We start from the raw sequence: 13,033 nt of genomic DNA on the forward strand, positions 1-13,033 counted from the left end.
TCTCCTTAACACCGATACCACGAACACAAGTGCAGATGTATTCCTTGTTTGATGTTTGTAACCACTTCTTACAAGTACATTTTTTATTTTTATTTTCTTCTCTTTCACTTTTCTTATAAAAATACGCAGTAATATGGAACATTAATTCAAAAGGGGGTTTCAAGTAAAATTACTGCATTTTGATAGGAAACAATGTTAGAGGGGACAAAAATAAACACCAAATGTACTTTTGGCAAGTCTTATAGGTAAATTGTTGTCATCGGTTACAAAGTCTAGGTACTAGTCACAAAGATTTTTCCCTCAGGGTATTTCATACTCCTAATTAAAGGCGGACAATAGAAAATAACTCTTTATTCCTGGAAAATAATGGAGAGTTAAAACAATAGATTTACGTCACAAGTGTGTTTTAACATAACAAATAAAAAACATTTTGTTTGATTTTTTTTTTCTTTACGTTTTTGTTTTGTTATTTTTTTTTTCTTTACGTTTTTTCTTTTTGTTATATTTTTTTTTCTGTTTTACCTTCTTGTTGTTATTACCCCTGAATTTATACATTATTTTTATATTCTATATAATATTTTATTAATTATCATTGGCTGCAAAAAGTAGACATTGTGTTCTCTTTGTCGACAAATTAGAGTAGAATTATTGCTTTCTAGTCTCTGAGATATGGGAATACTTCAGGCAAAATGACTGACAAAATTTTTTTTTCTGAGGAATTGTATTTCCTTCGTTAATAACTGTTACAGAAAAGACTTTTTCAAAGAATATGATAATTGATAGAAAAGTGTATTCTGTGTGATTTGAAAAATTAAGAACATTTTGAAATATCGTAATTGTCTTCTGTTTTCCCTCCAATGAAATGATCGTACGTGTCTTGATTTTCCGAATCCGACCTGAAACGACTTGCAGAATCATATACCGTATCGACAGTATGACTGTAAATGTAGGTTGTAGATTGTTTATGTCGTTTGTCGCGTGATGAATCATACACCCCTTCTTCAAGAAGACCATACGTATTATCTGTGCGATCTGGTTTGGTAATAAAGCCTGTTTTATCATTACGCGTATTGATTGGATGGGCAAGTTCATATTGATCAGTTTTTGGTTTTACCTTCAAATCGGTTATAACCCGTTATATTTGGGTCTAAAACTAAGTAGTTGTTTGAAGATGCATTGTTAGATATTATCTCAGAAATATGACTTTGTTCACTAGATGGGTCAACAGTAGCATAATCATAATTTGAATTTGTTTGCTTTAAATCTCGTTTTCTACCAGAAACTGCACGGTTTGCGGGGTTTTGGTAGTGATAATCGGTAGTTGTCTTTTTTTAAATCCAGGTACTGAGTGTTGTTTGGAAGTCCAGTCTCACGTGCCATATCATTATTTTGAGATCCAGTATAACATTCCTTCGATTCTTTTAATTTGTTCGATCCAAAAGACCTAAAATATTTGAAATAAAGCGTATAGTTTTACATCATTATGATTAAACAAACTTTATGGATTGTAACTACCGTTTTTTTATTATTCATACATGCTAATGCACATGACAATAAGAGGATAATATTATGATATGAATAAATGACTCCTTTTTACTTTTCCCATTTCATATTTTTTTCAACTTTTTTCCATCAATCATAGGATTTAGATTGAGATAGGTTTGTTTCTTTTTGCACGTTGTTACTCTCTTCACTACCTTTAGTCTCCTTGTCGTTGTGAAAAAGATCATGGTTAGAAAGCAATGCTGTGTCTGTATTATTTTTTATGATTTGTTGTGTCAGAAGATGCTGTAGCATGTATATATATGCCAGAAGATGCTGTAGCATGTATGATGTATATCATACCCATATAATTTCGTTTTCAAAGATTGTCGGTACCGAAATATCACCCACAGCTCATTAACTCAGTCTGATATTGTCACTAAAATACGGCACAGTGGATCATATATTTTCTGAAGACAAAATCAATATATCTATTTATTTTAAAGTTACGCAATTGCTTTGTCTACTTGATGCAGAACTGTAATTGCTTAAAAGACTCTGCTCTACTCTTTTGTCGTTTTCAGAAATATCATGATGTTTCAGATTATTTATCGAAATCCTCTTGAAATGCAATATAATTAGACCTTTTCAGAATCTAAAGCGTCTTATCTATTATTTTCAACAAATACTAGTAACCCGAAAAATTTCAATTGGTTGAAAACATCTTAATCATTCAAACTTCAGTACATAAGCTGCACATTATTATTTTTATATTGGTGTAAGAACAAAGAATTTACCTATAATTTTTTTAGCATCTGAAATGACAAAATGATACAATTTAATATTTTGATCGTAGAGACGGAATCTATTGGATATTTAGAATTTTTAGTTTCATTTAAATAACAATACCTTCGAATGAATATAGAAATTACAACCAGAACAAGTATGAACAATACCAGACCCACAACAAGTCCAATAACCATTCCTGAAATAAAGTTTGAAAACATTTAACCTTTATACCATTCTTGTCTCTCCTTTCTAAGCACTTGGTTCTGGTAATCTGGGAACTAAGCATAGCCTTTACCCAGAAACTTGTAATTATTCATAGATGGATTGTCATAAAATTTTGAAAGGGAGGTTATAATCATTTAATATTTTACTTTTACTGTTTAGTCTATTTTTTGGTAATATCCATTTGACGTGACTCGGTACTTATACATCTCGTCGTTGTGTTATTGTGCTATGGTAAATTTTTGTATTCTTGCCTTCGTTTTTGACTATGTGCTTTGTCGATATGCCTTTTTGATTTTCTTTGTTGACATATTTGTTTGTTTTTATAGTGATTAAGATTATAACACAATGTTGACTGCTGTACCCCTATTTTTGATATTTTTACCTATGTCTGTTTGTTTTGTTCAAACATTCAATAAAAAAAGGATTTTTATACGACTGTCATACAAGTGAGAGGTTTAGCTAGCTATAAAACCATGTTCAATCCACCATTTTCTACATCAGAAAATGCCTGTACAAAGCAGGAATATGACAGTTGTTATCTATTCGTTTGATGTGTTTGAGCTTTTGCTTTTGCAATTTATTAGGGACTTTCCGTTTTGAATTTTCCTCGGAGTTCGGTATTTTTGTTATTTCACTTTTTAGATATTGATATCATTGAAGTGTTTTATTTGATTGATATTATAATAAACAAACCTGCATAATTAATTTATGCTGCTATTTATGGTTATACCTGGGAATAGTATACAATACTATAGTATGTCCCATGTTATACACATACTTTTCATGAAAAATATTTTTAAAAATCCAGAAACACTCGCAATTTCATTGCAGAGAATTTTTCAGGGAAGACATAATTTGATTAAGAAATGTTTCATGGATAGTATTTAACAGTGAAATATTGTAATGGACAGAATTTCGCAGTGAATTATTGTCCAGAAGGAGGAGACAAAATTTCATGGACAAGGACACTATTTTATATGAAATTTTGTCCGATGGACAATATTTCATGGGGGACATCATTTCATGTTAAAGTAAAACCAATTTCTCCTGCATTTGTTTCACTAAAAGGGTCAAAATCATAAAGTTGATGAAATCTACTATAACTCGATTATTAAAACATTATCCTCATTACCTTGTGCGAGATATTCGAATTTTCTCTTTTCTCGAAAAGTGATATTTCTTTTTGGCGATTTTTTTTTTCACTACTGTCTCTGTCTTCCAAAAAAGAAAATATGCAAATGCACGCAATATTTCTCATATGCCCTGGATTTCATAATGACATGGCATAAGTAGTATACTTACCAAAATATTTTCTATAAAATGGTTTTTAAGGTTTTTTTTGTTTTGATTTCCTGTTGAAATATGTCTAGAGGGGAGTACGATGCTAAGAGGGGGTATGATATTTGTTCAACATCACAAAGAAAAATCTCGACCAATTAATATTTTGTGAGATATCAATATTTATATACAGTGGATTTGTACATGATATAACATAATTATGTTATCAATTTTACATATTTCTAGAAAAATGTTATTTATCGATACCTATGCCCACTGTGTATTCTATCGGGACCAGGAAATTGTGTACCATCGAAGCGGAGAAAAATGTGTTTTTGAAAGAATATCCGGAAGAAATAGACTCGGACTGAGAGTACGACAACTTGCTCGACTTGACAAATTTACAGTACGGCAGCTCGTTTTCCAAATGTACGACAAAACGGTTCTGGTATAAAATGCTCACGTCTTTTTCTAGAACCAGTACTATGAGTCTAAATACTCTATAAAACACGTAGGGATAAATTGTTCAATTCGCTTAAAGGCTTTGTGGATACCTAAAAAGCCGCCTTGTCCTTATTTGATCTCGAACCTATGAAAAAGATTTCCAATATGTACATGTAAGCACTAAATGTCAATTTTTCCCATACTCAGCTGAAAAAAACACATTCCATTAAGTGCCTAATCGCTGTGAATTGTCACCTAACTTTGGTATTTTTATTTCTGTTTATAACATTGTATTTGTTTACTACATCAAGATGCTAGAAATTAAAGTTTTGTAAAAAAAAAAATCTTAAAAATTTAAGATGAGAATTTGTCTTCACTTAAACCCAGTTCAATCTAAAATTATGCTTAAGGTGATAAGTTATAGAATATTCAAAAAGTTGAATTGCAGATTTTTCAAGAAATAAAATTAAGTCATGTTCATCAAATATACTCTACGATACAATCCGGGTATACTTATCGATCCTTTAAATTAGCTTGTTCTGAAAGGCTGTCAATTCAACACTGTAATTAGATCTTTGAATATTGTTTTTATTGGTATAGATATTGGGTTTTGTTATTACTAAATTAAAACCAAACTAAATATGTTTATAGGATTAAACACATTTTTTTCTAGAGGTAATTGATGTGTAAACTGGGGCGATTAACTCACAAACTGAATAAAGGTCCGAAGGACTTTTATGTAAAGTTTGTGAGTAAGCGATGCAGTTTACATATCATAACCTCTACAAAAAAATGTGTTTAATCCTTATAATTCTTAAGCCAAAAATTCGCAATTTTTAATGAACAATGTTTTGTTTATTAGCTACTATTTACCATCAAATGCGCAATTGACATGTCGTAACTAAGGAGTTATCCGCCATATTAACTAATTTAACTTTGTGAAATCCTTAACTGTTCGATTAATGCTAATGAATCTTAAATGAAATGACACCTACCACAAAAACTTCATTTCAATGAGACATTACAATTTGAAGCGAACAAGTAACGGAATAAGCATCAGCTTGATAGTTTTCATTCGTATGACGCCATGATCACTCATGACATTTCGTGGAATTTTATTTTATTTTAACATGTTTAATTTTATACATTTTCCAAGCTTTAATACATTTTTTTTCTTTTTGTTATGCGTTAAAAAAGAAACAACAGTTATGTATTTGATTTGATTTTTTAATTTCAATTTGCTTAGAGAACCCCCCTGGATCCCATGCATGAGTATCGCGCATGAAACGATCACAGTGAAGGTTACGAAAGTAGTTTCGGCAACATGATTTATCGAAGTGTAAACCAAAGCAAAATATTCAAACGGACCAATCGGATTCAAGTATTTGTAGATATGCAAATCATATAAGAATTATTGTTATATACAATCTGTCGATACCTGTATCTTGACATTGCACAAGGTCATGTTTTCTCTGACTGTTAATGACGTTAATGACGTCTTTACACTAAATAAATTGGATGTTGGGTGTGTACTGATTGATATTTTAGTCTTAAATAGATAAATGATTTTTTTGTTGTTAGTTGTAATTAGCTTTGAACTGGCTGTCAGTAACTGCGAGTACTCTCAGATATGCACTTAGTGTTTTTTGTTGTGGGGATATTGAAATACCCTGCCACGTCCGGTCTGTGTTTTGGGAATATTTGGTCTCCAATGCTCTTCAGCTTCGTACTTTATTTGATTTGGCCTTTTAACTTTTTTTGATTCGAGCGTCACTGATGAGTCTTATGTAGACGAAACGCACGTCTGGCGCAATTACAAAATTTCAATCCTGGTATCTATGATGAGTTTATTTCGTTAGATATTATTCTGCTTTGTATCGATCTGATGAGTTTTTCAATTGACTTTTTAAGTTTTTTCTTCTGCTGTACTTTTGCACCAGTGTCCCAGGTTTGGGGAGGGGGTTAAATCAGATTAATCCCACCACATTCTGCATATCCCAAATCAAATGTATCTATCTATTACATAGCAGGAAAAAAGTACGTGGTCCCAATTTATTCCTAAATTCTTTTAATTTCGTGCGTACAAGCTCCATGAACAAGCTATACTTTTTATTATATTTTTGAAAATAAAATATTTATATAAACTATCAGCTAGACAGATAGAGAAAAGAAATTTCTGTAGTTTTTTGTCTCTTCTGCAAAAACTGTTTTGTGAAAATACTGAAAATGGCAATGATATAATCGTGAACTAGTAAATCGGGTACGCCTTTTACATGCAGGCGTGTTTTGATTATACTGTATTGTTATTAAAACGTATAAAACAAAATTAAATTCGTAAAAACTTTCGGTGCTAAATGACCAAGATGGACTTAAAAATAGAAACCAAATTCATCTAATGTCAACTTTGTCTGAAATAATGACTAATAACATGTGAACAAATCTCCGGTACACGAAGTTAAAACTGATGTACAAATGAGAACAAATTTAATGTTAAACCATTGTTCATTACATGAAACTAATTGTCAACAGGTTTACAATACTCGACGTTTAGTGTGATGACGGCCTAACATGGTACTTGCAAAATAGTTTTATCAATTACCTTGACCATATGAAAATGTACTACAAAAAAAGAAGTAATTTCCTTAAATTTCTGTCAAATATCCTTAACGATAGACCTTTATTTTGGATGTTGAAAATTTAAAGTTCGAAATATTTCAAATGTGTGCTCTTTATCTATAGTTCAATATGCCTTCGGTTTAAAAAATATTGCCATTGGACAGTCTACAACACTTGTTACTATTACACATTACCTATTTCATTCATGTCTTTATTTGTTAACGGTGAAGTTGTTGCATTGGTTACTACAACTGCGTCTGTAAAAAGAGAATATGTTTTACAGGTATATTTTAGGACTTCATATATGGACATACCGTTCCGTTGCTCTTTGTCAGTCTTATCATAGTTGTACATTGTATTCCTATATGACAGGTCGCGATTTTTTCGATTCGATTCAATAAATTTGAAATAAAGCTCCATTTGAATTGTTTATTCTTCTTGAAACGGGAAATATTTCTGCAGAATTGAATCTACTTGTTTCATATAAAATCGCTTGTCCGCTCATACTTTCTTTTTTGGGTATTTATAACTAATCCTCCTCTCATACGCAAATTGCATTATTTGACATCAATTTTATGCTAAATGCTAAGTTGCCGTTCATACATGACAACCAACGGTACAAGGATAACTAAAAATACTAACAAAGAGAACAGCACATGTATTTGGATAAGTTAAGACAAAACATTATGTCCAATAAGTATTAAATAAATTCTGTACAGAAAACAAAATACTAGTAAATGATCAAATTCTCATTCGATAAAATCATGAAGAGAACATTTCATCCATGACAATAACGGCATTTCTGACTTTTTCTTATCGACGTGTATTTTTCTGACGTTTTAGTCTCGTTGAAATCTCGTTCTGGAATTATTTCCAAAATATATGATACAGGTGGAAAATATAAATGAATTTAAAAAATGTTATAATCAAACTTAACTCTGTGAAAAAATTGTGTATTTACAATGAGTAGTTTTTGAGAAATAAATGTTTCAAATTTTATTACCAATCAAGTCAGTCTTTTTAGCCAAAATTTTGAGAAAATTGGTGAGGGGTACAAGAAATGATTTTACCAGAAACATGTACATCCCATATCACTTTTTTTCTTTTCAAATTTCTTAGATATGTATTTTTTCAATCATTTATAACAAAGAAGTTGAAATGATATGCATTTTGTTCTCAAAACAGAGAAAAATCACAAATTTACAAAATTGACAGCATGGTAAATTTGACACAAAAAAGCATCAAAATATGATAAAACTTTCTTATATTAACACCTACCTATAGTTTTTGTAAGTTAAATTTATTCAAATTGGTCCACTTCATCTTTATTGAAAGTATGAAAAAAAGTTTAATTGTGGAACTATGATTTTTTTTCACGATAATAGCCCAAAAATAGGTAAAAATTGATGAAAAATGGGAAAATCATCAAAATTGGGTACTTTCAAAGGGCCGTAGCAAAAAAAGAAGTGCACCACCATATGATTTTTTCTTCACCAATTATTTTTTTAACAGTCATATAAACCCAAAAATCAGTTTAAGAAAAAAAGTTTAATTCCAGAAATTTTTGGCTCCTCGGAGGTGTACACCCTTAAGAAGCTAGCACTATCATTTAACTTCGCGTTTACGTTCCGCTATACCTCATTGAATAATAAGGGTTTTGTGACTGTTAATTGCATCTATTCCATCGAACAAGGACAAGTAGTATATCTGAGCCTTCCTGTAGAAGCTAGCACATGCTTGCCCTGCTTTTCAAACTAGGTGCCGTTTTTTTATTCCGCCACTCTAGGAGTGGGGTTAATATTGCACTGTGTACGTCCATTTTCTATGAATTGTTGGTGGTTGGTGTGCTCTGCTGTATTGTGTAATATTTTTTGTAATTCTTGATATGGTATTTATAAATAATCAAAATAAAGAATACCACATATACAGTTATGTCTAGTTTATCTAAAAGTTGAAAGTCAAGGTCCGTTGAGGGGAAGTCCATAAAAACTGACAAAATCAAATCAGACTATATCAACCAACGGAACGAATGAAAAATAACTGTCATATTCCTGTAGCACCTCCATATGGAGCACACATATATGTATATGATACAATCTTCCAGGACTTTCATTTCTATCATGATTTCCTTGATAGAGCAAAGCTACTTTCAAGGAACCTATTAAAATAGATGTTCCTAATGGTAAACTTTAATTCATCCCTTTTGGAAGTTTTACGGATGACATGATGGTTTGTAGGGTATCAATGTCAAGTCAGTTAACACAGATATATTCCCTACTATGTTCCCACTTGATTGTTACAGCACAGAAGGCTAATTATCATCGAATATTTACTTACCATAATCAATACGATTGGTGCTAATATTAGAACAGCAACTTATTACTACTATAACTGCATGCGCATCTACGTTTCTTTGGTTTTTTTTGTGTGTAGTGCATAGTGGACTGGTTCGTCGTTTTGTTTTGTTTAAAGTTCTGCCATGCTATCGTCTTTGTTTTTTGTTTGTTTGTTTTTTATTGTCTTCTTTTTAACAAATACATAAATCAGTGTCCATGTCATATTAGTTTTGAAAATACCAAAGTTTAGTCGGTTTTTTTTCGATAAGTGAAGGAATAAAAGAACATTTAAAACGCGAAATAACAATCCTTGTAAAAATCATGAAAATCCAAATAATATGATTTATTCCATATTGATCATTAGTAGGTTTTTCTATATGAATTCGATTTTGAATAAATAAGCATATTCACCTGCAGAAAAAAATATATTCACCGCGCAAAAACGTCGCGTGCTTTTACGTGTATAATTATGTTATAATCGTTTGATGTACAATTGGTTTAGGTAAATAATTGTCATTACATACATTTTTCTCGGAATATGGAATAAAACAATTATTGTCTTTTGATGGGGTAAATATTATACAATTACTGTCTTTTGATGAGGTAAATATGTGGTTTTATTGACTTTTGAAAAACTGATATTCACTGAGGCCAACGGCCGAAGTGAATATCAGTTTTTCAAAAGTCAATTAAACCACATATTTACCGAAACAAAAGACAGTAATTGTTTTATTCCATATTCCGAGAGAGTACAGATATAAATGTATGTAATGACAATTATTTACCAAAACCAATTGTACATCAAACGATTTTAACATAATTATACACGTAAAAGCACGCGACGTTTTGCGCGGTGAATATACTTTTCCGCAGGTGAATATGCTTATTTATTCAAAATCCCATTCATATAGAAAAACCTACTAAAGTTCTATCAATATGGAATAAATGGTTTAATTGACTTTAGAAAAACTAACATTCCCTTTGGCTGCTGGCCTCAGTGAATATCAGTTTTTTCAAAAGTCAATAAAACCACATATTTACCTCATCAAAAGACAGTAATTGTATAAAATTTACCCGTAGTGAGCACTGTGGATGTTCTTATTACAGTTGATGAGGTCTGGGTATAGTCTTTATCTACAAAATCAAATTAAGAATTGCCTCGAATTCTACCCGTTTCTAAGCCTTGCACAAATAAATCCTCTCTGCGAAATAGCCTTTTTTGTGCTGAGGCAGCGTAAAGCAACCTCCAATCAATCAATCAATATGTTTTGAGACAATTTACCGTTACCCTTATATTTCAGTCATTTGAGAGCTTGTGAATGATATTTACATACATGTTTGAGCTGGTTTTCGCGGTCTTAGATCTGTAGATACCAGTATACTTGTATAATCTGTAATTTTACTGATTGTGATATTTTGGCTGCGTATTTATACATCTTGCATTGCAAAACGGACACGCCTTTATTAGTGTCAAAGAGTTGAAACAGGTTTTTGAAATAACTGAAGTATATTCATTTGCTCGAAATCAAATTATCTATAATTTTGAAATTATACAAAAACTAAGGTTTCAACTCCCTCAGGCAAAGTTGGCCTTAGATGGATTTGGCTATTTTTTAGGTCCTTTTTGGTTTATAACTCTTCAACGTTTTCTGTCGGTCTTATACATCCTTGGATTTCAAATATTCGGCTTTGAGCGTTCCTGATGAAGGTAAATTCAGAAAAGCGCTTCAGACGCATGAAATTTATAACGTGTTGTTTTCATTTTTTTACAGCACTGAGTCGATACCTCTGCTGGTGGACTATCAGTCCCCGGGGGTATCATCAGCTCAGTAGTCAGTACTTCGGTACTGACATGATTTATAACAAAACTATCTAAATTGCATGTTTATAAATTTTGAAATTATACAGAAACTAAGGTTTCAACTCCCTCAGGCAAAGTTGGCCTTAGATGGATTTGGCTATTTTTTTAAGTCCTTTTTGGTTTATAGCTCTTCAACGTTTTCGGTCCTTAGACACCCTTGGCTTTCAAATATTCGGCTTTGAGAGTTCCTGATGAAGGTAAATCCAGAAAAGCGCTTCGGACGCATGAAATTTATAACGTGTTGTTTTCATTTTTTTACAGCACTGAGTCGATACCTCTGCTGGTGGACTATCAGTCCCCGGGGGTATCATCAGCTCAGTAGTCAGTACTTCGGTACTGACGTGATTTATAACAAAACTATCTAAATTGCATGTTTATAAATTTTGAAATTATACAGAAACTAAGGTTTCAACTCCCTCAGGCAAAGTTGGCCTTAGATGGATTTGGCTATTTTTTTAAGTCCTTTTGGTTTATAGCTCTTCAACGTTTTCGGTCCTTAGACACCCTTGGCTTTCAAATATTCGGCTTTGAGAGTTCCTGATGAAGGTAAATCCAGAAAAGCGCTTCGGACGCATGAAATTTAAAACGTGTTGTTTTCATTTTTTTTTTCTTCAACCGATTTAGCCTTCCAACTGATTTGATTCGATAGTTCTTATGTAGAAAAACGGCACGTATATGGCGCATTAAATTATAGACTGGGTCGATGATATACCAGGGATAAGTTTTCACAATATTATTAAGTATATTTGGTTTTTTTTCTTCTGTATAACTATATCATAACGCAAACATCTATTTAGGTGGGTTGGATTAAACGAGGTAAAGAAGAGTATTTCATTTATACATTTTTGGATATTATTTTTTTTTTTTAAATGAAATAATCAGACGGACTTTTTTCAAGCTATACCGATTTGGAACAAATAAGATTTCGTATTCTGAGTTATATTTATACGTACAAACAGGTAATCCTAAGGCTGTGCTGATATTGTTCACAGAATACGACGTCATGAATCCACCACAACCTCCCATGTGCATCTCAAAATCGAAAAAGAATTCATTATTCATATACTCACTTTGAGATAATGTAGAAGACCAATTAATCCAACCGTTCATAAAATTATTACTAACACCAACTCTACCAGGATAGGTTTTATTTGGATTATAGTAGAAAGTAATATAACTGTTCGGATTGGCGTCACAGTTTTTGAAGGTAAAGTCATGTTTTGCAGCACGGTATCCTTGTGTAGTGCTTTTGTTGGTCAGACTAACTGGTAAAAATCCTAGAAATAGATATGGTGCCATTATATCGGCATTTTTACGTTGCGGACCTTGGTAAGAAGTATTACTGTTATTACCGAAGTATAAGGTAGAACTGTTTTGAAACTGTGACAAATTTTCTACGATAACTTCATTTTAAGTACCGTTGCTGAAGAGAATCCGTAATTTGGCAAAGTCCCTGGTCGAGTATAATATTGAAATATCAACCGACTTTTTATAAGATTCCTTTGAAATGTAGGTGTATACCCACTCTTCCTCAAAAGAGCAATATACTTTGATGGAATTGCTGTTTTGATAAATCGTGTATTCTCCGCTTGAAATATTTCTGTCTCTTTGGAAGAATTCTATGCATGAACCTTAAATTAAATCTGTATTTTTCAATATACAATCAAAATTTCAAAATTAAATATGTTCTGTAAATTCTGTAATAGATAACGCGCGAACCAGAACTAGTTGAAAAATGATCAAAAGAAGAGTTTTCATTCAGCAGTGAACAAAACGTAAGCTCATGGAAATGTACAGTATATTTACTGTATAATCTCACAGTGCATTGACAATGTGTCAACAAGGGTACTTTATGTGGAAATACAAATAACTACCAATCATAGCAAAATAGAAGTATTAATACATTATTACAATTGCCTGAATTTTGCGTTCTTGATGTTGTTTTTTGGGGTCACATCAGCAACTAATAGGTTGAAATTGTTTGTTTCCTTGTTTTCTTGTT

The 13,033-nt window shown here is 31.8% G+C and overlaps 1 protein-coding gene across 1 annotated transcript; it reads right to left on the bottom strand.

Moving 5' to 3' along the window:
• Positions 1–484: 484 nt before the first annotated feature.
• On the bottom strand, positions 485–12,373 carry LOC127710092 (uncharacterized). Its single transcript, XM_052215845.1, has 5 exons — positions 11,985–12,373; positions 10,245–10,304; positions 7,029–7,091; positions 2,392–2,467; positions 485–1,444 (listed from the first exon to the last, which is right to left on the bottom strand). The coding sequence occupies exons 1-5, from the start codon at positions 12,328–12,330 to the stop codon at positions 1,273–1,275; spliced, it is 717 nt and encodes a 238-aa protein (XP_052071805.1). The 5' UTR covers positions 12,331–12,373; the 3' UTR covers positions 485–1,272.
• Between the last annotated feature and the right edge of the window lie 660 nt (positions 12,374–13,033).

This window comes from Mytilus californianus, unplaced genomic scaffold, assembly GCF_021869535.1.
Source record: "Mytilus californianus isolate M0D057914Y unplaced genomic scaffold, xbMytCali1.0.p SCAF_7, whole genome shotgun sequence".
In the NCBI taxonomy this organism is placed as follows: Eukaryota; Metazoa; Mollusca; class Bivalvia; order Mytilida; family Mytilidae; genus Mytilus; species Mytilus californianus.